General features: G+C 43.3%; 1 protein-coding gene and 1 pseudogene across 1 annotated transcript; one reads left to right on the forward strand and one right to left on the reverse strand.

Moving 5' to 3' along the window:
- The first annotated feature begins 12228 nt into the window (after positions 1-12228).
- Positions 12229-20560, forward strand: LOC147261325 (sodium- and chloride-dependent GABA transporter 2-like). Its single transcript, XM_086205075.1, has 15 exons — positions 12229-12573; positions 12705-12839; positions 14150-14290; positions 14838-14922; positions 14995-15127; positions 15250-15384; positions 15487-15590; positions 15717-15841; positions 17028-17140; positions 17562-17699; positions 17826-17928; positions 18995-19095; positions 19262-19432; positions 19972-20121; positions 20459-20560. Exons 1-15 carry the CDS (start codon positions 12372-12374, stop codon positions 20558-20560), a joined length of 1938 nt encoding a protein of 645 aa, XP_086061201.1. The 5' UTR covers positions 12229-12371.
- An 882-nt stretch (positions 20561-21442) lies between these two features.
- LOC147261326 (complement C1q-like protein 2 pseudogene) lies at positions 21443-24191 on the reverse strand (annotated as a pseudogene).
- Between the last annotated feature and the right edge of the window lie 853 nt (positions 24192-25044).

Consider the following 25044-nt stretch of genomic DNA (forward strand, 5'->3'; position numbering starts at 1 on the left):
TCCACCTCCCCCGCCATATCCTCGTTAGCTCTCTGCTCTCAAATTAGAGTGTTTTAGCAGGGATTGTGGCAGCGATAGCAGAGCAGTATAAAATGTGACTATTTAGGTGGCTGCCATAACCGGAGGTCGTTTATATCATTTCTGTGTGTAACTTGGTGCTCTTTCAATCCATTTTGATGACATTTTTATACATACTATCGACAAATGTCTGCTATCAAATGGCTTCGCGGACACATCTGCAACATAAAGAGGAAATGCATGGATTCATTTCAAACACAAGGGGTGAAACGTTGCAGTTGACCCGACAATCCTGGTCAGTTGTAACATACCTTGGGTTGAATTGTAACATCACGAAATAAGGATTGTGACAATGACTTAAGATATTCAAAACTTGTTATTCGACATTTTTAAACAAAATGGGTATGTTTGTGATTGGATGTAGAGTCCATCTAGCAGCCAAAGGGTGGCTGGTTCGATCCTCACTTCCCCTGGAGACCATGTCCAAGTACCCTTGAGCAAGATACTGAGCCCCTATTTGCACCTGATGGCCCTGCGATGGACTGGTGACCTGTCCAAGGTGAACCCCGTCTCTTGCCCAAGGTCAACTGGGATAGCAACCCCCCCCCCCCGCGCCCTTAACAGATAAGCAGTGTAGAAAATGGATGGATGGATGGTATGTGTTTGAGACAATGTATCTCTGTGTAAACGAATTCTTTTACTCTCAATTATTGTAATGATCGACATTTGAACATAGCCTAGTTAGCATTCAACTAAATTAGTAAATATGCACCAACTGTTTGTTAGCAGTTGTCAGTTTATTGCACTATGCATCAAATACAAGCAACAGAGGCTACAGGGACATGCCACTCCTTGAGGCATGATATGTTGTCCCACAGAGTACATGTGTCTATATGGGACATGCCAAGTTGGTGAGCCTGTGTCAGTGTCACACAGACAAATGATTCAGAGTCAATATGCAATACTGTTCAGAAGGGAAAGGTGCTGACTGTCAAAACCCATGATGAAAACCAGTCACGGTCGGTTGCACTTTTAACAAGAAAACACGCCTGCCAAAGTCATGTTATTATAAACAACACATCATCACCTTATGTTTTGCCGCTATGTCAGTCTGAACTGACTTCTGAATGACTTCTGAACTGTCCACGTTAGTTTCAGTTTGCTCAGTTTTGTTGTTGCTGTTTACAGTGACAAAACTAAACCTCAAGACGTCATGTTGAAACACTTAAATCAATCATCATCATCTTTTGAATTGTTATAGTTAAGTTAAGGGGGCGAGGAAACTACCACTTTGCTGGAAAAAGGCTGTTTCAGTATGCAAATCAGGAAAGAACTGTTCAGTCTCAGGGAATTACAGACCAATCACTCCAACATCTGCAAAGCAATGAAAAAAAACGTAGAAAATTATGTAAAAAACATATGCAAATAATAATGGAAAAAGAAAAAGGAACTCTCAAGGAAGTGCAGTAATCTGTCTTTTTTTCCATCATACTGAATGATGTATTTAAGGAAGAGAACACGTAATGAATTTGTCACTTTTTGCCGATGATGAGGGAGTTTGGGATGAAATGTTGAATTCATTGTAAGGAAACTGCAGGGGGCTATGACAAAGGTAGAAGAGTGGTCATATAAATGGGTTGTTGAATTTTCAGTTGATAAGACAGATTTTTTTCATGAGAAAAGTAAGAAGTTCCATTCCATCCAGCCATTGTCTTCCACTTATCCAGTTAAGGGTCGCGGGGGGGGGGGGGGGTGGAGCCTATCCCAGCAGCCTTCAGGCGAGAGGCAGGGTTCACCCTGGACAGGTCACCAGTCCATCTCAGGACCAACACATAGAGACAGACAACCATTCACACTCACAGTCACACCTACGGTCAATTTAGAGTATCAATCAGCCTCGTCCCCTCTTGATGTCTTTGGACTGTGGGAGGAAGCTGGAGTACCAGAGAGAACCCACACAGGAACAGGGAGAACATGGAGACTCCACACAGAAAGATCCTGATCAACATATCATGCCTCAAGGAGTGCATCCCTACACCACCGTGCCACCAAAAGTAAGTTGTGAGGTGAATCTAACTCAAGATTGGAGAGAGTACCTAGCCAGATATCAGAGGACAGATGTAATGGGGGGCAAATAGAACTGGTGTGTAGACCACAGCACACTGATTATATCATCAGATTATGATTGTATACTGTGTGTCACCGGGAAGCTCAAAATAGACAATATCCAACTTCGAGATGTACAGGTGCATTTAAATCAACTCTGTTTATCACAGGTACATCATCATATATACAGATGTATCCAAGAATTCAGTTGGTAAAATCTAAAGCTCTTAAAACACAATTCCAGTTGTATTGGAATACCTCTACCACTATCTTTTGCTTTTAATGGCATTTGAGGAAAGCAAAACCCTCATTAAATAACAACATCTGATGTGGATTTGTAATTGTACATTTGAAATTATTTCTTGAAAATTGTGACTATTGGCTGGAAAATAAATTGAAACAGGAGGTAAAAATGTCTACTTGAGAACTTACAGGAGAAGTGGACACAGTTGGGCTTTATATAAGAACACCATCAATCCTCATGTCTCCTCCCTGCTGAGGCGGCTGATGGACTATGAATGGCTTTCTGCTTCCAATCCAAAAGATAAGGACTGTTCTGCATTGTTTGATGTTCTTTTATTGTTTAAAAGCAATGCGTTGTTTTAAGAGTTGCACAACAAACTGTCTTTGTTCAACCTGAACATTTGCACTCACATAAAAACACACAAATACAACCAAGGAGTTACATTCAGCATGCACGAGAATGCACACACACTAGACACACACTCACAAGCAGCCTGGGATCCAGGCAAACCTAGTGTTCAGTGTTCAGCCAGTGACATGGCAAGATGCAGACAGCTGGCAGACGTGTTTCCCAAAAATGCATGTGCCTTGTTTTTGTATTTCTGCACCACAGTTAATAATTTTGGACTCAGGTTTGCATCTATATGTTTGGATATTTTGGGATGTGATAGCTTGGTCTCTCAGCCTAAAAGTGTACATAGTTACTCCTGTAAAGATACTCCAGGTAAGGAACAGGGTGGGTCACTGAGTATTCATTCAGCAGAATAACAGTCAAGCCCATCTGATGAGGACTGTTCTCCATTTTGTGATTATGTTCTTTTATTGTTTAAGGGATTGTTCAACATTTTGTCAAATTGGCCCATTGCCATAATCCCTATAGTCATAGCAGGGGGTTAATTGCCTTTATTTGTCGGTGTAAAGTGTTTTGAGATCGGTGGAGCAGAGACATGAGCTGCTCGAAGCTACCGCTATGGAGGCTAGTGGGAGAAACCAAGAAATTCCATTACTCCATAATGTCCAAATGGAGCTCTCATCTGCTCCACAGATCTACAAACAGCTTGTATTGACGAATAAAGGCAATTAACCTATGGCGATGGGCCAATTTGACAAAATGTTGAACTATCCCTTTCCTTTTTCTTCATGTTCCTGTACATGCATCTTTTGCACATCTGTCTAAAAAAAGAATGCTTTAAGTTTTGATAAAAGTATTTTGTAGCAGCTCTGACACTGTATTATATTTATTATTTGTTTCATTCACAATCTGCAAAATTTGCAAAGCAGCTAATGTAAAAACCATTATTAACTGCAAAAACATTTTACAACAACATATTGTATTATTTATTTACAGGTATTTTTTGCCAGGTAATTACTGTAATTTATTAGAATACAAGAAACAGTTGTAAACTAGATTACATTGAATTGCTGTTTTCTGTTTTACAGTAATTAGCTGCCATTTTACAATACTTAGCTGGCAACTTTTTTGCCAGTTATTTACTGTAAATTCTACAGTCAATTCTTAACAGTGTAGCTCTGCCCCTCTGCTTCTGTTGTTTGATATTGAGTAAAAAAACACAACTTGCAAAATGTCTAATTAGCTTTGTGCTTGACTTTTTAGAGTTTGTGGAGCTTTTTTCTAAAGAGAGTGCAATTTTATTCTACCTGGCATCAACAAAACCAATTTTTTTCCTATCAAATGTGTGTTTGTCATTGAAATGTATTCCTTGGTAAACATACATTGTTGGAAAATCTGTGACATTCTAGTTTATTGTCGTTGTCGTCTTACACGTATCCGGGTTGTGAGGGCAGCAACATCAGCAAGAATACCCAGACTGCCCTCTCCCTAGCCACTTCCACCAGCACTTCTTATTCTGGCATTACAACGTGGACCAGACTCTCACTCCTTTGTTGCAGAGACTGAATGGCCTTTTGTAAGGGGCAATCCACCCCATACTCCCAGAATACCCCCCACAGGGTGCTCCTGGGAACATGGTTGTAAGCCCTCTCCAAATCCACAAAGCACAGGTGGACTGGTTGGGCAAACTCCCATGCCCCCTCCAGCACCGTAGCAAGCGTAAAGAGCTGATTCATGGTTCCACAGATGGGACGAAAACCACACTGCTCCTCCTTGATCCGAAGTTTGACTATCAACCTGACCCTCCTCTCCACTTCCTTTCTGGTGAAGCTGAGGAATGTGATCCCCCGATACATGGAACACACCCTCTGGTCCCCTTTCTTTAACATGGGGACCACCACCCTGGTCTGCCACTCCAAAGGCACTGCCCCCAATGTCCACGCAATGTTGCAGAAACGTGTCAACCAAGACAGCCCTACAACATCCAGAGTCTTGAGATACCCAAGGCAAATCTCATCCACCCTAGGAGCTCTGCTGCCGCTGAGTTGTTTTACTACCTCGCAACTTGTGCCCCAGCAATTAGCCAATCCCTCCGCAAGTCCTCCCCCAGCTCTGTTTCGTCCATGGAATATGTGTTAGTGGGATTGAGGAGCTCCTCGAAATATTCCTTCCACCATCCAAATATCTCACCAGTTGACATCAGCAGCCTCCCATTGACACTGTAGACAGTCTGAGCAAGTTGCCATCTTCCCCCCTGAGGTGATGGTCTTCCTCCATGGCCTCACCAAACTCCTCCCACACCCGAGTTTTTGCCTTGATGACTGCCTCTGCCACACACTGTTTGACCCGTCAGTACCCGTCGGCTGCCCCCGGAGACCCACAGACCAGCCACTCCCTGTGGGCCTCCTTCTTCAGTTTGGCTCCCCTCACTTTTGGTGTCCACTATGACAGGCCCCGGCAGCCTTGCGGCTGCAGTGGAACTGAGTCCATTTGGACTCAATGTCCCTCACTGCCCCTGGGATGTGGTCGAAGCTCTGCCTGAGGTGGGAGTTGAAGATCATTTTGACAGGTTCTTCCACCAGGTATCCCAGCAGACCCTCACTACTTGTTTGGGCCCACCAGGTCTGCAAGGCGTCTTTCCCTGCCACCTGATCCAACTCACCACCAGATGGTGATCAATTGACGGCTCAGCTCCTCTCTTCACTTGAGTGTCCAGAACATACAGCCACAGATCAGATGATACAACTATAAAATCGATCATAGACCTGTGACCGAGGATGTCCTGATGCCACATGCACCAATGGACATCCTTATGTTTGAACATGGTGTTAGTGATGGACAAACTGCGACTTGCACAGAAGTCCAATAACTGAACACCACTCGGGTTCAGGTCAGCCCAGCTGTTTCTCCCAATCACGCCCTTCCAGGTCACACTGTCATTGCCCACAGGAGCATTTAAGTCCCCCAGAAGGGCAATGGAGTCCCCAGTTGGGGCGCCATCCAGCACCCTTCCCAGGGACTCTATAAAGGGTGGGTAGTCTGAGCTGCTGTTCAGTGCCTAAGAGCAGACAACAGTCAGGACCTGTTCCCCAACCCAGAGGTGCAGGGAAGCAACACTTTCGTCCACTGGGGTAAACCCCAATGTACAGGCAGAGAGTCTGGGGGCTATCAGAAAGCCCACCCGAGCCCTCCGCTTCTCACCTAGAGCAACTCCAGCAAAGGAGAGAGTCAAAACCCTCTCAAGAGTTTGGGTTCCAGAACTGGAGCTATGTGTCGAGGTGAGACCAATATATCTAGCCAGTAATGCTCAACCTTTTCCACCAGCTTTGGCTCCTTCCCCGTCAGAGAGGTGACGTTCCATGTACCGAAAGCCAGTTTCCATAGCTGGGGATCTGACCACCAAGGACCCTTACTCCGCTGCTGCCTGATCCACATAACATCTGACCCCTCCAGCTTCTCCTGCAGGTGGTGGGCCCATTGGGGACATTGCAGTTTGAATAATTAGGAAACCTTCTCCTGTGACTGTGTGGCAGGTGTCAAGTAAAGTTGTTCTGATATGCTCCAACTTCTTTGTCCTTGCCAACTACAGCTGGCTGCACCTGGAGGGTGACTTCCTGTTCACCCTGGTGAGCTGCACCTTCTTTTCCTAGAAGAAACACCTGGTCTGGTACATCATCCTCTGCTGGGGCAGGAGGGCTTCTTTCTCTGAGTGCAACCAGGAGACATGAGTATATCTGGTGAATACTTTGAGTGCCAGTTCTCCTGATTACATGATCCTTTTTCTTCAGTGGTGGATTTTTCCTTTTTGTACAGCAAATTTGTTTTTTTGAATGCACACACACATTTTCCTCTTCCATCTTTCTTGTGTTTCGAAGGGTTGCATGGTTGCAGTTCTTTATTTGTTCATGAACTGAAAGGTGAGAACTGCTGATCATAGACAAATTTTCTAGAACCCAGATTAGATGCTTTAAAATTTGTATTGATCATATGTTTGCAAGTGCAGCCTGAGATCTAGAGGAGGAGGTGTAGGAAGTCGAGGATGCCCCAGCACCCACCCAGTCAGCCCAGACAGTGTCTTGACTCCATCAGCCAGAGCAGGTGTCCTCACATGCTGGTGTCCTTGCTGCACTGTTGCCCTGCTTTCCAGGTGGCCTGACAGTCAGTTGACTCCCTGTGGACACAGTGGACACGTGACTGAAATCTCTGATGCACCAGAAGATACAAGATAAAGGGTGTTGACCTTTGACCTTTGGACCTAAGCAATATTCACAAATTTGAGAGTGTATTTGTAGCATAAAGGAAATGATTGATATGTGTTTACTAAGAATGAATACTGCATCAGAAGCATCACATGTTTTATCAGTTGTTTTATCAGTTTGCTAGCTAGTCAATAAATGTCACAGAATAAAAAACTGTGACCACCATGTCTGCAAACCATCCAGGCAGTTTGACAGCAGATGAATGGGAAACCAGAAATGGACCAGCAGCTGGATCAAAATAACCCAACCATTATTTGTTCTGCTACAACCAAAATTAACTCTTTCTTTTAACAACTCCAAACAAAAAAAAATTTTTGTGGATGCTTTGTGTTGAGGCAATAATCCCAAGTTCTACAGTGATGTTACATGAAATGACTACAGAAACTAAGACTCTTAAGAATGTGGAAAAATGGCATTCTCTGGACAAAGCCTGTTTAGTTGTTGCTGACAGAAGCTTCACAGCAAGAAGAACAGTCGTCACACCATTGCTTTTTGAAGTAAAACAGGTGCTACGTACTTATATAGAAATTCACCCTTGACATTAAAGACTGGGCAGGAACAATATCACCCACTGCAAAGTAATAGAATCAGAGTATTTATTATAGATGTTACCCTACAGCTGTAACATAAATGCAAATGTGTAGGTGTGGAAATTCCTTCTCATCTGGAACCAAACACTTTATTACTGTTCGTATCATGCTGTATAAAACAGACCACTCTATTTCAGGGAATTCCGCCCGCTGGTGGATGTTTTTGTTTAATTGCCATCTAAAAACGACAAACCTTGGGCTCGAACCAACATATGATCTGTCAACGCGTTAATCTTCACTGTCATATTTTCTGTTCATATCTGTCATCAAGAGAAAAAGACATCAACAATCCAGCAATGTATACAATAGACTAATCAGTAGATGTCTTCTCTTGCTGGTTGACCTGCTTGTGACATTTAGCTGTCATGACTTAAGCCTCTTGCAGAAGAGTTATCTGAGTCAGAGATGAAACTAAATGTCACAATGTACAATGACAATAAAGGCTTGTGCTTCCTCTGCTTGTTGCAGGGGCAAATGAAGAAGCTGGTACAAAGACTTAAGACTTTATTCTACAGAGTGTTTGCTAGTTTTCCACTTGGAGAAAGCCTCATTGGTGATGTCCCTGCCATACAAGGCACGATAGAACTAAAGTAGCAAGTGTGACAGAACAAGACACCAGCTTTGATCAGGTATTGATTAATGATAAATGTATTCATTTTCATATAGTGGCTTTCTACCTGATCGGTACTAAAAATACTTTACGGTGTCATATCATGCAAGCATTCACACCAACACACACGCACTGATGTGGAAGCTGCTTCAAGCTGCTGACCTACTCATCAGGAGCAATTAGGGCATGGTATTTGGCTCAAGGACACTTCAGCAGAGTCACCAGGGGAAGTGAGGATCAACCCAGCAGCCCTTCACTTCCACTTCTAGAGAAGGAATATGATACTAAACAATGTGAGGACTGTTCCAATACTTGTCACTTTATATCCAACATCCCAGAACTCCACAGAATACTTCATACAGAATGATTGTTATTTAAATTGTGCCTCTGAGCATAAATCACTGCCATATTCTGCTCATTATCACTTAATTATTCCTACTGACTGAGGACAAAAAAAAGGAAAAACCTGATAAGAATGGATATACATCAAATGTAGATCATCAATATTTTTTTTTGATGATTTAAGACTTTAAAGTCGCTTTATATAAAGGCAGGTGTGTCCAGTGGAAGGATGATGTTTATCATGCCAGTAAAGTTCTGCAAACTTGCCAAGTAGCACTGAAGTTGCTCTTGAGGTTTGTGGTGGCCTGATTGTCAATGTAAAACAACTAAATCTGACTTTTGACAGGATAAAATTGCATAAAAAGCATTTGTGGAAAACTATTTCAATAAATCAATGATGATCTGATGACTGAATAACTGATTTCTTTGTGGACAGTAGGACATAAGAAATGTTATAGTGACCAATAACTGTCAGTGTGCTTACAGGCTTTTAGGTGTTTGTTTTGTAAAGTTTTTCATTCATTTCACAGAAGATTTTACATAAACTTGTGACATACACAAGGTACCGCAGAGCTTCCTTGTATTGCCTTTAGATAAGTTTAGGTCTTTGGTTCTAGATGCTTTCTGATTTGTGCTCATACCTACATAATATCTGGCATCAAGTCTCTTCTTCCATCATTGAAATCTCTAAAAATATCAGGCACAGGTGCTGAAGGAGTGTGCCATCGAGTTCTCTCCCATTATGCACTTCCTCTCCTGGGAATCCTACAGGACCACCACAGTGCCAACCCTCTGGAAAACATCCACCATCGTACCAGGACCCAAGAAACCCTGCCCATCAGAACTAAATCACTACCGTCCCATTGCGCTCACATCAAATATCATGAAATGCTTGTAAAAACTGGTTATTAGCATCATACTTCCATCTGTCTGGCACTTTGACCCAACCAGTTTGCTTACAAAACCAAGAGAGGGACTGAAGATGCAGGGACATGTCTCCTCCACTCCCTCCGACAGCATCTTGTATCCCCAGATGTCTTTACCCGACTCCTCCTCGTAGACCTCAGTTGATCTTTCAACACCATCCAGCACCACCAGATAATCACAAAACTCTACCACCTCAACATCCCACAACTCCTCATCCACTGGGTACACAGGTTCCTCAGCAACACACCACAATCCACCAGAGTGAGCAGCACCATCTCTTTACCCTCCATCACCAACACAGGCGCCCCTCAAGGCTGTGTCCTGAGTCCATTTCTTTTCACCCTCTACACCGACGACTGCACCATCCCCTCACACATCACTACATTTCTCAAGTACTCTGATGACACTGCAGTACTTGCTCTACTCAGTGACAGTAACTCACTTATGGCCTATCACAACTCCATCTCTCATCTCATACAGGGGTGCATGGACAATCACCTGCAATTAAATGTCTCTGAGACAAAAGAACTGGTCTTCAACTCTCCCAACAGGTCAACCTCCAAGCCCACACTCCACCCTGTCAGCATCAGTGGTGAAGCAGCTGAGATGGTGGAGAGTCACCCTGGACCATAAACTGTGCTTTGAACAATACACCACTGACATCCATAAACGCTGTCAACAGACATCTGAAAACTCACTCCCAGTTGCCCCTCACCTCCTGCTGTTACTCTAAAAAAAGCATCATCCAGCCAGTCCTCCTCTACTGCTCACCCTGCTACTTCAACACGCTGTCAGCTCCAAGAAGAACAGACTCACACAGATCACACACAAAGCTGCCAACATCATCGGCCTCCCCACTCCTAATCTCACAGACCTTAACAGCACAGCCACTGCACGCAGAGCTCAGACCATCGCACAGAACCCCAGTCACCCCCTCAACCCACATGTCACACTGCTTCCTTCTGGACACTGGTAAAGGACACTCCCCTGAAAAAAAAAAAAATCCAATTCAACAACTGACTAAGCTGCCTGATGGTATGCTGAGCATCACATCCTGGCTGAATCAGTGCTGTTTACAGTTTAATCTCACAAAAACTGTCCGCATGTTTTTTCTCCAAAAGTAACAACTCTATCATAAATCAGGACATTTTTGTCACTGGAGAGAGGCTACAGGCTATCACAGAATACAAATGTTTAGGATTAAACATTGATACAAATCTCAGCTTCAAAACTCACATCAAGAAAGTCAGTAATAGGATAAAGTTCAGCCTGTCAAATTTAGGATTCATCAGAGACTCCTTGTCAACCGACGCAGCCAAGGTATACTTCTCTCGCATCACATACTGTCTGATAAGTTGGGCTAATGCACACTCAGCAGCAATGAAAACGCTGGAATCACTATACAAACAAGCATTTCAAACACCAGATAGGAAACCTTTCAGACATCATCATTGCCATATTCTAAGAAAGTACAAACTGCTGAGCTGGGTTTGTATAATTCCAGCCCTCTGCGATCAGAGGTGTGGCTAAAAAAGAAAATATGTTCACGAAATAAACATTTTTGTGCACTACAGCACAAATAGGCTAAGTAAAGCTGGCCTCTTGAGACACAGGGACAGTCAGTCAAGCCTTTTGTTTCCTCTTAACCGGTTGGTCTGTGATAACAGGGCACAATCTGTGGAGGGTTTTTTTTCCGCTCTGCTCTGAATTTCTGCATGAACAAGCTTTCAAACCACAAGAGCGAACCGCGTCCCAACATCGAAACTGTGCCGCATCCACCTTTCAACCACCATTCGTCCGCTGCAGGTATACTTTAATTGACTTGTGAGTATTCAGGAATTGTGAATGGGTTTGGGAAGATTGTATGTCTGCTTGTGTGTTGCAATCATTTTTGATTGGCAACTGCACAATTCAAAATTCAGGGAGTATGGGGATCAGCTCTTTGTACACATGTTCAATCTCCAAACACGAGGCTGTGACGTAATCAGATGAAAACCCCAATATGTAGCAGTTATGAAAGTAGATCATTTATTTTATTTCAATTTTGCATCATTTTGCTCCCCCTAAATTAAACATTTATAATAATTTTACTATTTCATCTGTCAGCTGAAGAGATCAGAGATGCATTTAGGGATATATATTCTCAGTGAATTACTTAAATACAAAGATTGGATAGCGCAGAAGCAGCTAGCTCACCCGATTGTACGATCACTCAGTTCAATACGCCTAGTATCGAGATTGGCAAGATATTAAAATCATGAAATTTTGTGTCACGTAAATGTTATAAAGGAATTGAACCGGATTCCTACTTTCCTCTGTTAATGATGTGCAGAAATATATAACGCTCTGGCACGTTGTCTCATAACATGCACCATCCCAGCCTTGCAAGATGACCTGAGGGTTTTTTTTTTCTTTTTTTTTTTTGGAGATACAGAAAACATGCTGTCAAGCAACTTTCCTGATTCTGTCTTTGTCTCTGCCCCGCCTTCCTGCTCTCTGTGCCCCCAACCGGTCAAAGCAGAAGGCCGTCCCCACTGATCCTGGATCTGCTGGATGTTCCTGCCTGTTAAAAGGAAGGTTTTCGTCGGCGCTGTTGCAGGATGTGCTTGATTGTTGGAGGAGTGTGGTACTGGACCTGCTCTACTAGTAAAGAGTCATGAGATAACTTTTGTTGTGATTTGGCGCAATACAAGTAAAACTAACTTGACTTGATTACACAAGATTCTGATCTCAGTTTCGAGAGACACCTGCACATTTTCCCAAGACCTGTCTAATGGCCCCCCTCGAAAGTGTTATCGTGTCTGATTTGACAGGGCCCTTTCTTAACAAGCTCGTACTGATTTCAGATAAGGTCACACCTCTTTTTTGGACTCCATTTTTACTGGGAGCGGTGAGATTGAATTGTTCCATCAATAGGCCAAACGATGGAGCCAGCAAGGGAGCCAACAAGCAATCCCGATGCAAATCTGATGAAAGGTGACCACAACCCAAATGCTCCTCCCGAGACGTGTGATAAGAGAGGAAAGTGGGCCAACAAGAGGGAATTTATTTTAGCTGTCATTGGAGAAATCATCGGTCTGGGGAATGTTTGGAGATTTCCATATCTCTGCTTCAAAAACGGAGGAGGTAAGAGAATGATTCGAAACCCTCAGACAGACAGAAAATAGGATCGTTCTTTTTTTAATGTAGCACTGAGAAAACTGTTTGTTGTTATTTCTACAACCCATGTAACTGATTTTTTTTTTTTGTCACAAAAGGAGTTTTCTTGATCCCCTATGTTCTGATTTTGGTCACCTGTGGGATCCCCATCTTCTTTCTGGAGGTGTCAGTGGGACAGCTAACCAGTCAGGGTGGAATCACATGTTGGAGGAAGATATGTCCTTTAATTGAAGGTACAGTCTCACCTCAGATAGGTCTCCATTCAGGTGTAGTTTAGTCGCTGAATTACAGTTTGTGTTTTTGGTAACTGGATGACATCTGTTAGAAAATTTCCTGTAAAAAAACAGGAAGTAGCTGGCAGTTGGGTTGCCATTTTGTTACCGTAAAATTAGCATTATTCACTGTTGCTGAAAATTACGGTTTTATAATGTGAATGGAAAATACAGTATGCACTGTTTTTGAAATTATTTTCACAACATTTTAAAGTTAACCTATGTTTTTAAAGCTACAGTGTCAGTCTTCACAAAATCGTCAGTATAATCGCAACAAATGGTCCCTTGTGAATCGAGAACGGAGCTAAAACACTGATTTTTCATCATGTAAACACAATGTGAGAAAAAAAAATCCACAACTTCTTATTGCACTCAACTGTTTTATTTTCATAAACTGCACAAACTGTGCAAACAGTACAACAAAAGTGTGTGTGTGTGTGCCTATTTGTGTGTGCGCGAGAGAGAGAGAGAGAGAGAGAGAGAGAGAGAGAGAGAGAGAGAAGTTGCAAAACAATTTTCATTGAATATTCCCTCATTTCCAGTTATCATAATGTGGACAATGAAGCCCTGAACTCCTCAGCCAGCCAATAGCCTGGAGCATTCAAACAGTTGTCTGCGTAGCTTCAGAAAAAGAAAACAAATAACACGGAGAGAGCGACAGAAACGATGCAAGGTGTGAGCTGTGCCGCCTGCCAACATGCTCAGCTACCAAAATGATTATTATTAGAATTAATTAATAACATAAACATACTTTTCTTTGCACAGATTTGAAGAAGAAATTACAGCACAGAAAATCTACAACAGTAGATTTCTGATCTAATGATTATAATCCCCACTGCTAAATCACCACCCAATAAACAGTGTGAACAAAATCCAGCCGCTGAAACCTTCTAGCATGGTGTGCACATTGTCAGTAGGCCAATGCTAACAAACTGGATGCATCACTTGTATACTTTGCACCGATTATAGAGTAAATAAAATGGCTACTCACCAAATAATCAGCAAGAAGTCCCAGCTTCCCATGTGCTGTTCAGGTGCACTGCTCTTCACAGAGTTCAACAAATACTGCATAATACTGTAGTTTAGATACTTTGGATGATTCATTAATGGTAAAGTGCTGTATTTTAGGAATACATTATAGTTCTGTTAAAAAAAAAAGTAAATTGACAGATTTGTGTATTTATGAACAGTGAAGCATTGCATTTTGAAATAACTGGGTAATACTTCTGGATACTACTTCTACCATTTCCACTGTACTTCCGCTTCTGCAGGTATGGGCTACGGCAATCAACTGATCATGCTCTACACTGGTATGTATTACATCGTCATCATGGCTTGGGGCTTCCTCTATCTCTTCTGCTCCTTCCAAACTCGTCTCCCCTGGGTCAGCTGTAACAACACCTGGAACACAGGTACACCTCTTCCTTATACTGGTACCTCATTTAGATAGAATGGTACTGAAATACTGTTACTGCGGTACTTCTACTTATAAATGGATGTCCCAAACATTCACGCTCTTGTCATTGCTCATGAACATCTATGTGTATTTACACCATCCATGCACAGGGCACCCTCCTGTAGCTGTGATATCAGAAGCTATATTTCTATATTTATGTCTATATTGATAAATGTCGAGATACCGATGACACATTCAGCACTGAACACCTACTTCCTCTTGTACATCCAATTGATAATTTAAAGACAGTGGGAACTCGAACGCTCATGAATAATTGTGTGACTCTCCAAGACCACACGGACCAAATTTTAATTGGAATTATTTCAAAGGCTTTGCAGGACACTCAAAACAATTGATGCAGTATCAGTAATGACAGAGCCTGATGTAAGGATGGGGAAGATGGAGACCAGAGTGCCACTCTATAGCTTTAACATAAAAATGACAGCGTATGCAACAATAACAGACCATTTTCTATTGTGTTGGTGTTGCTCTTTTACTGATAGAGAACTGCATTGATTACGGTCAGAATGAGTCAATCGACGCCCACTCCAAAGAAAATTCAACATCTGCAGTTAGCGAATTCTGGCAGTAAGTAATTCAAATTGTAAGAAATGATTTGGTTCATTTGCAATATGAAGAGCTTCCTTTCTTTGTGTTCAGGAGGAGGGTGCTGGGATTGTCTGGAGGGATTGAGGAGATGGGGGGAATCCGCTGGGACCTTGCTGGTTGTCTCCTGCTAAGCTGGATCATTTGTTACTTCTGTGTCTGGAAAGGAGTCAAGTCTTCAGGAAAAGTGAGATGCGCTCAGAAGAAAGTTCAGCCATCAAAGATTAAAAAAAGAGTAACTTGTGATGAAGTCTTTCACGTAACTGGATGACGACCACTGCCAGAAACACTTGTGCGCTGCTCTTTCAGGCGGTCTACTTCACAGCCACTTTTCCTTATGTGATGCTGGCTGCGTTGCTGATCCGTGGGCTGACTTTACCAGGAGCTGCAAGCGGCATTTGGTTCTATCTCTCTCCTGATCCAACGCGCCTGACTGATCCTCAGGTTAGGTTTCACAATCTCTGAGAGAAAAACAAAAAAACCAACATCTGCGCACTCTGATAACAAACAAAAAGAATTACTGAAACCCCTATAAACTGTTTGAAGGTGTGGATGGATGCTGGCAGCCAGACATTATTCTCCATCGCTGTCTGTGCAGGCTGTTTACCATCTTTGGGAAGCTTCAACAACTACAACAACAACTGCTACAAGTATGAAAAATGTCTGTTCTTGCAGCATATACTTACATTAATTAACGCATATGATTTATAAATTTCATTATTTGTGTGATATGAAGCAGCAGTATGTGATCATCTTTTATTGATTTATTATTTCAGAGATACTTTTGCCTTGTGCATACTAAACAGTTTGACCAGCATCACTGCAGGATTTGCAATCTTCTCTGTTCTTGGCTTCATGTCGCATGAGTTGGGAGTTGAAATCTCAACTGTGGCCAAAGCAGGTATGACAAGTCAAGTCAAGTTAGTTTTACTTGTATTGCACCAAATCACAACAAAAGTTATCTCATGACTCTTTACTAGTAGAGCAGGTCCAGTGCCTCACTCCTCCAACAATCAAGCACATCCTGCAACAGCGGCGACGAAAACCTTCCTTTTAACAGGGAGGAACGTCCAGCAGATCCAGGCTCAATGGGGACGGCCTTCTGCTTTGACCTGTTGGGGGGAAAGAGAGCAGGAGAGCGGGGCAGAGACAAAGACAGATAATGGAGGAAGACAGATATACAGAAGGAAAGAGAGGGACAGAGATAAAGAAGGAGAGAAAGGGAAGAGACTGATGGACAGACAGGGACGTGAGCAGGTGGAGCTACGGGTGGCAGCTTGAGCCTCTTCAGGTCTGCAGCCTCCTCCAGCAGCACCAGGATCTGGGATGAGGGGAGCCTGAAGGCTCCTGAGAAGAGGAGGAGTTAGTAACACGTATGAGTATGATTTATGGATGACAAATATAGGAGGACAGAGAGGAAAGAGAGGAGGAGAGAGAAGCCCAGTGCACCATGGGAGATCCCCCAGAGCCTAAGCCTCCAGCAGCATATCTAAGGCCCAGCCTAAGCAGTCCTGACTGTAAGCCTGATCAAAAAGGAAGGTCTTTAGTCTGCTCTTGAAGGTCGAGAGGGTGTCTGCATCCTGGACCAAAACTGGGAGACGGTTCCACAGGAGAGGAGCCTGATAGCTGAAGGCTCTGGCTCCCATTCTACTTTTAGAAACTCTAGGAACCAGTAACCCTGCATCCTGGGAGCGAAGGGTTCTTGCTGGATAATAGAGGACTATGAGCTCTGTCAAATATGAAGGTGCCTGATTGTTGAGGACTTTGTAAGTTAGAAGGAGAATTTTGAATAATGAATAATGACGCTGTCTTGACATCTTGTGCTAAATCATATATTGGCCCTAAAATGTAAAGTACCTGCACAAATAGGAGAAAAAAATTAACAAACAAAAAAGATGACATTAAACAACAGCAAATACTAAAACACAATGATAAATTTTTTTTTTTCGAAGTACGCACCATAACACAGAAACATCAAATAATGTACACAATTTACACGTCTCCATAGATGTCTGAACATCATATAAATATCTCTTTAGATGTCAGTAGTGTACTGGTTCAACTGATGGTTTCTGGGCTGTTTGCAGGTCCTGGCCTGGCCTTCATCGCCTACCCCCGGGCAGTAGGCCTGATGCCTCTACCACAACTCTGGGCTGCATTGTTCTTCATCATGATCATCTTCCTTGGACTTGACAGCGAGGTGAGTGTGTTGTATTGTTCTTACTGATGTCTCACAGTACCATAACAAAGCCACTTATATCATATCGATACGAGCCTTTTGGTCCTTTTCCTTTTCCGTTTACTTTCTGTAAATTTTGAAAACACAATGACAAAGTTTATGTCTTCTCTCCTATGTTAAATGACAAAATACTCTCACAGTCACAGCCAGGACTGCATCTGAAACCACAGACAGAGACTGAAACCCTCATAAATACTTTTTATGGCAGTGACGCAGTAAAGAAGTACTGGGTAAAAGGGTTTAGCCTACTAAAACTACGCAAAAATTGTTGACAACTCCACTTAAGAGTTCAGTTTGGGTTTGTTTTTTAGAATAACTAAGAATCTGATTTGAACAGAACGGAATATTTTGATGAAATGAGACTGAATTATTCCCCCCACAGTTTGTGTTTCTGGAGGGTCTGGTCACCTCCATCTCAGACACGTATCCCTCCTTCTTCTTCATTGGTCATCGACGGAAACTTCTCCTTCTTGTCATCTGCGTCGTTTCCTTCATCGTTGGCCTGCTCATGGTGATGCAGGTAGGACTTGTTTTCTTTTTCTTAGTTCTCATAAACCCTCACTGTCAAATATATGTTGGAAGTGTTTGTTCTCTAACAGTTGAAATCTGATCCTCTTCTCTTCTCTCCCTCTCTTATGTGTGGCAGGGGGGACTTTATCTTTTTCTGCTGTTTGACTATTATGCCTGCGGTGGAATACCAATCATGATATTTGCCATTCTGGAGTCTGTTTGTGTGGGATGGATATATGGTGAACAACAGATACATTTCATTCAAGGACAATAAATTGAAACACCAGGGCCAACTGTTGAGATTATTCTCTGTATTTCAACATTTACTCTGACAACACCTTATCACATTAGATTCCCACAGCTTGACAAAAGAAGCGATCTAAAGCTCCAGCAGGTCTTTGGAGGTGTGAGACATCACCTGGTCTTTCTTCCCCAGCCTCTTCTTATCACATCAGATACTCCAGGAACATTTTTTTGGCCTCTCTTTTCCTATTTGAGTGCTTGCTCTGGTCAGAGTGTGCACGCCAAAGACAAACTGTACCTAGTTTCCCTGCACAGATTTAATAATCAAACCATCGCTGTACCTGGACCAGGCCAGTTAACTGCACCATTGCAGAATGTCTTTACTGATGGAGTCACGTCTGCTTCTGAAACGGTCGTTGGTGGTACCATCCATGTCGACCTCCTCAGATCGGGTTGCCACCAAGCTTTCCTTCACCACAGATAAAACCAGCTGAAGCATGTACATCCCTGATCCCCAAGTGTTAGCTAAGAGTTTACTCATTCCAGGTGATCTGAACCGTACGTCTGCATATTTCTCTCTGTAAGCTGGTTTGACTATTGTGAGTTGAGGAGGTTGGCTTCAGTCCTGGTTCAAGGCAGGGACCAAGTATGAGGAATTATATTAGTTGGAACAAACATGACTACATGTACTTCTAGAAGCCCAGTGTTTTGGGGGCTTAAACAATAATTTGATCTTTTCTAACATCGTGTAAATGTTTTGAGAGGTTTGCTTGATGTTGGACTCCACAAGACTCAACAACCACTCAGTGTGTCACCTACATTAGGGGATGAAATCAGTGTTACCATGACCCTTGTGAGCCCACTCAAGCCATGGAGGTGTAATTACCCAGCAAAAGTGAAATTGTTAGCATGTGAAAGAGAGATGTTTTGAAGATGAAAACTACTGATGGGATAGTAAAGTTACTGCACTGCCCGAGTACTTCCTGTTGCATTTATACAGTACAACATGGATTATTACACAGTAGTTGATCTATCAAACTAAAATGGCTGTGTCTTTCTTAGGCGCTGATCGTTACTATGACAATATAACAGACATGATTGGTTACCGCCCCTGGCCTTACATGAAATACTGTTGGAGATTTTCCACCCCAGCTGTCTGCCTTGTAAGTATGTGAACACTGTTCAAGCTGTATATTCAAATTTATACGCTCAGGACTTGGAAGAACATCTAAAGACAAACAATTTAAAATGTGATGGATTTTCATGAGCACTGACACAACTATAAACTCTCTTTCGTCAAGTGTGTGTTCTCTTTTTTTTTATTCCTAGGGAATATTGCTCTTCTCTTTGGTGAAGTTAACTCCCCTGAAATACAATAACACCTACCAGTACCCCTGGTGGGGTTATGGCATTGGGATATTTCTGGCTCTCTCCTCCGGTATTTGCGTTCCTCTTTGGGTTTGCTATAGAATGGCAGTGACCCCAGGAACAATGAAACAGGTAATTCACTCAAACCGTGAATTGTTCATCCACTTTTTTCAAGTCAAGTCAAGTCAGTTTTATTTATGTTGCACCAAATCACAACAAAAGTTACCTCATGACTCTTCACTAGTAGAGCAGGTCCAGTTCCACACTCCTTCAATGAATTTACACCCAACAATTCTCCACCAGCAGCACATCCTGCACAGCAGAGGGTGAAATGTTTTAGGGGGTCCAGGACTTAAAAAGCGCAGGAACCAATGTCATGATGCCATATTGTGGCATTGTAGAAGCTGTAGATTTGCTGAAATTCCTAAAATAGTGTGCACATTTGCACAGAATGATGTTACAACATCAAGTACATGTTTATTCATTCATTTTATTTACTTGCACCTGGAGGTCTAGTGTATTTTTTTTAATTTAGGTTGCTCACCTGGCTCTATAGTTGTCAACACACTCTGTATTCTCACATACTTCCTGTGAGCTGAAATTTTACTGTGGTACTGTTGAAGATTCAGGATTCACTGGAAAGTCTTTTTTTTTTTTTTTTTTTTAAACAGAGACTGAGAACTTTATGCACTCCAGCAGCCAGCCTGAGTAACCGATCCCCAAAGACAACGCTGCACCCTAAAACAGCTCCCTTGGAGGAGCTCTGTGCTCTGAACGTGGACACAAGCTCTAAAGATGCCTCCTCTGAAGGTGAGGGTGCTGTCATGCTGATGCCTGCGATTTGATTCAATAAGGTGCACGTTTTCATCCTTGTGTCATGGCTGCTGGTGGTGGTGGCGTGTGATTAGTTTGACTTAGCAATTGCAGCACATTAATAGTTGTACCAGTGCAATGTTCCCAGAGGAAATGTGAATACTCCTACTGCATGAGCCTCTGAACTCTTGACCTGCCTTGGAACCTTATCGAAGACCTGACCGCGTACACGTGATGCCCCTCCGTGAATATGAAAGGCCACCACCTCATATACCTGTACAAGAGGACGCACTGGGAGTGAAGCGTAACATGATTATGAATTTCTCCTATTCTGTCTTCTGACAGAGGCTGCAGGTGTCCAGGGGACCTGATGAGAACATCCTCCATGAGGACTTGACGGGCAGTTTGACCTCTGACAGAGTCAACATGCTGCGGCCTTCTGAGTGACCGTGTTCGTGCCTGATAAATGAACCATGTTGACGAAATGATTTTTTTTCCCCCCGGTTGCAAACAGACGTGCAAGCAGAAACTTTGCCGTCGTTTTAATAATCCCGTGTTTTGGTACTACGACCCTGTACAATCATTTACATGATTTGTGTGTTATTATGAATATTCAGGGGGTGGGCAGGATGGTAGACGGCTTCTCTGAGCCATGCAGGCCCTCAAACCTTTGTGTAAGTTAGTGTGTGTGTTGCTGTAGACACTGGAGAAATGTGATCATATCTGGATTTTGCATATATAAAAGGTGAAGGCTAATTTTGTTTTTTGTAGCACAAATATAACCTCCCTCTTTCCTCCGTGAACACTGCAGAGACAATGGACTCGTTCGGCTCTGCTGTCCCAGAGTTCTAGGATGTAACCTTGACCTCTAGACCTCGACCTTAACCTTCTACCTGCACCCACTGACATGTACAGCACTTCAGCCTCGGGTGCCATTTGATGTGATTTATCTCATTCGTATTTGATCACGCTGACCTGTTTGCTTTTTTGTATTTTCTGTTCTATGATTCTGACCCTATATAATCTATTTGTCTTGATACTGTTGGGTGCTGGTACTCCTGTTTTGAACTATTCACTACTTTGAAACACATTCTTCATCCAATTTTCCTTCTCTCCATGAAGACCAATGATAATATTTACTCACGTAATGATTTATAGACAGCTCAGCTCATGGGTGGGAGGCTGGATTAAAGCCACACAGAATCAACTGCGCAAAACTAAAATGGATAAATAAAAAAATAAAAATTCTAGATGAGACTAGACATCCTTTATTTCTCACCTGGGAAAATCCATTCTGCTCAGTTCAGCACCATAGAAAAGACACCACAATAAGCAGCACAGCGCATGTATTCAATATCAACATGCTTCTTCTTTATATGAAGACAGTTTAACATGTTCAGTAACTTTTCTGAGGACTTGCATTTGTGGAATGTTCACACATTGTATTTTCTCAAGCTTTGCAACACACTAGTTTAATGCTACACACATCAGACACAAAAGGACTTCTTACAAGCAGTAACTGCAATGTCACTTCTGCTTTTTGACCATGGATAAAGCATCCGGTTGAAGTGCTTTGTGTTGAGTTGAACATAAACCTCTAGATCACCAGCCTCACACGGGACTGCGCACAACCGATTGTTCTTGCTTTTCTCTTACGATATGTTTTTAACGGAATTCATGCAGAATCTTTTAATTTGTCTGTTGCAATAAAACGAACACACTTCAAATTATGATCGACTTTTCCGACTAAGATTCCCCTTAATACTTTTATAAATTAGTAATTGGCAGTTTAGTGCCTTAAACCTGCATTCTGTCTGATGACCAGTGTTGTGAGAAGTCTGTGACAAATCTTGCTCTATTTTTTTGTCCTGTGTCTGTACTGATGACAGAGAATACACACATTTTTGGAGCGAGATCAAATAATACATTTGAATAAATGGGCAACTTAGCAATTGAAGCACAAAATGTACATTTGATTTTGACGTGAGAGTAGGTTACATTCTTAAAGTTTAGTAGTATTTACACTTATTACTGTTCCTGAATCAAAAGTTGACGTGCGGCGGGATGCAAATGGAGAAACATCCAGAGAGGAGTGATCCGGTCGTGTCTCCGCGTGATAAGTGAGGAAAATGGACCATCAAGGGGAGTTCATTTTAGTAGTTGGAGAAATCATCGGTCTGGGGAAGGTTTGGAGATGTCCATATCTCTGCTTCAAAAATGGAGGCAGTTAAAAAAAAAAAAAAAAAAGATTAAAAATATCACTTAACACCACAACAGGAACTGAATTCCTCCTGTACTCATTTACTCAGTTTCTGTTGCTTCCTTCTAGGAGTTGTCTTGGTCCTGCTGACTCAGGGGATCCCCATCTTCTCCCTGGAGTTGTCTCTGGGACGGTTAACTGGTCAGGGTGGAACCACATGTTGGTGGAAAATATGTCCATTATTTGAGGGTACACTGCTAGCTCAATGACACGTTCAGTGGAACATAAAGATTTAATTTAATTTAGCATAATTTTTAGGAGATGTCTGGGTGAGGTCTGTCCTCGGAAAAGACAGAATGAATACTTTTGATGATTTGTTTAGTGCCGACTGACAGATTTACTCTCAGGTGAGGTACTCTGTAGTAATTTAGTCAGTACCTTTAAAAGTAATCAACCCTTCTGCCGTAGATGCCCATGGTTGCTACAGTTCTCTCTCAAGCTGTTGTTTGCCCTGGTTGGCTGCACTGCCATACCAGACCAGGATAGAGGTGAGCACGCTCTCAATGGCTGCACGATAAAACTGGATCATGCCTGCCTGATTAACCCCAAATTTTCTCAGCTGATGGTCGAAGTATAGTCTTTGTGGACTTTGGTTACAATGAGACTGGTGTTCACGTTCCATGATAGGGACTGGTGGAGAGTGGTGCCTAAGAAACGGAAGGAGGAGTCCAGTTCCACAATTTGGCCAATGATGGTGATAAGAAGGTGCTGGGCTGCCTTTTTCCTGAAGTCAACAATGAGCTCTTTGGTTTTGGTTGCACTGAGGATTAGGTTATTTTCTGCACACCACTGCACCAGCTGTTCCACTTCATTCCGGTAGGCGTTTCCTCCCCATCAGATATGCTGAGGCTGGGTCCCGCGCGCCTCGGTAGAGCAACCCAAGCCTAAAAGTTCTGCAAAAAAAGAAAAGAAAAAAAACCTCGCAATTTGACACGGAACACAACAAGAACCGGTACCTGTCCGTTCTTGCACAGGTCGGCCCACATGCTTGTCCCGTCTCCGCCGCGTATCAGCACGTGATAGGTGAAGTAATAAATCCCGGACACTTGGCACTGAACTTGCCGGTCGTCGGGTTGTAGTGGTTCCCCTGGTTCGTGATGATGTCGTCGAACCGTAAGACCTCGTAACCCTCATGAGGGTTTTTCAGTCCAACATAAAACGCAATCTTCGCGCCCCCGAGTGCAGCACCCAGCTGCCCGCCGGTCTCTGTGCGCACCACCCCGGGGGACCCCGTCTTTCTACCATCTCCTCAATCCCCGCGGGGCGGGTTTCCCTGGCTGACCCGGTTCCCCTTTTTTCCCTTGAACAAAGTTGGGAGAGGGAATGGCGCTCAGGTCCTGCATGACCTCCAAAGCAGTGGCGCTGGGCTTGGGGTTGTAGGGGTCGCAGATCATCCGGCAGGTGCCCATCCTCTCGTAGTGCGCGTCGGTCCTGGACGTCTGGACCAGCAGGGGGATCGCGATGATGAGCGCCAGAACCATGACGATGCCGACCACGGCGGTAACGATCCTCTTTCTCTGGAGAGTCCGAGAAGCAGGCGCTAAAAAGCTAAAAAGTCCGATTTGTGAGACGCAATGGTGGACGGCGGCGAGACCAGCAGTGAGGAGAGAACGGATCATGACGGAGCCGCTCGGTCTGCAGACTGAGGGCAGAGGAGAGAGAGAAACGCTGAGCTCAGTTCATCCCGCAGCGCTCCGCGGCGCCTCCGTCCCTCTCCTCCTCGCGGCTGACACGCCAAGTCCTCGCTCTGTCATGGTGGACGGACGCGGCGCCTCTTGGAGCAACGAGGCGCTCCCAGCGGTTTTTGTTCAGCAGCGAGAGGCGAGGCGAGTCGAGGGCTGCTGACGTAACAGGTTGAGGGCGAATAGTCTTAAAATTTGGATTAAGAGAGCCCCCCCATTTCCTCTCGTAGCTCCCCCGGTTACGGAGGAGTGGAGCTCTTCGGTGCGGCAGCAGCTCACCAGTCGTCACACAGTCGTCCAGCCACAAACTTTTATTCCTAGTTTAATATTTGGTGTTGATGTGTGAAGTTTAAGAGACGCTGTCCTCACGTCCACGGGTCACTGTGTTCCCCAAAAATGAGTCAAACGCAGTAACATGTCAGCCAATAAACTAATGTCCCACTGCGAGACATGAGAGGACAGATCCAGAGAGAGACAGAGAAGACCTGAGAGAAGACAGATCCAGAGACAGAGAAGACCTGAGAGAGGACAGATCCAGAGAGAGAGAGAAGACCTGAGAGAGGACAGATCCGGAGAGAGACAGAGAAGACCATGAGAGAGGACAGATCCAGAGAGAGAGAAGACCTGAGAGAGGACAGATCCAGAGAGAGAGAAGACCTGAGAGAGGACAGATCCACAGAGAGACAGACCGGTGTCTAACCTGCAATTGGAGTTTTTCCTTATGCACATGTATTGAAGACATGTTCTCCAGCATCTCTGTTGTGTCAATCAACCTGAGTCTCCGCCTCCTTCAGCTTAAAGGCAGCATGAACAAGCAGGTTCTCTCTAAAAAAAAAAGTAGAACTGTCAGCTTCAACTGACGACGTTGTGTTCTGAATGTCACGTTTGAAGCTCATAAAAACAGACTTTACCTTAAACATCCAGGGGAAAAAAGATTTAAAAAGCCAATATTACTGAAAAAGAACAGACACGAAGAACAAAAAGAGATT

This window comes from Aulostomus chinensis, chromosome 5 (genome assembly GCF_037954235.1).
Source record: "Aulostomus chinensis isolate RoL2024-O1b breed Wild chromosome 5, RoL_Achi_v1.0, whole genome shotgun sequence".
Taxonomy (NCBI): Eukaryota; Metazoa; Chordata; class Actinopteri; order Syngnathiformes; family Aulostomidae; genus Aulostomus; species Aulostomus chinensis.

Excerpts from the sequence above, each read along its gene's own strand:
- LOC147261325 (XM_086205075.1), top strand. The coding sequence starts at position 12,372 with ATGGAGCCAGCAAGGGAGCCAACAAGCAATCCCGATGCAAATCTGATG. Across the intron at positions 12,574-12,704 it reads CTGCTTCAAAAACGGAGGAG|GAGTTTTCTTGATCCCCTAT; the intron begins GTAAGAGAATGA and ends TTGTCACAAAAG. Across the intron at positions 15,591-15,716 it reads TACAACAACAACTGCTACAA|AGATACTTTTGCCTTGTGCA; the intron begins GTATGAAAAATG and ends TTATTATTTCAG.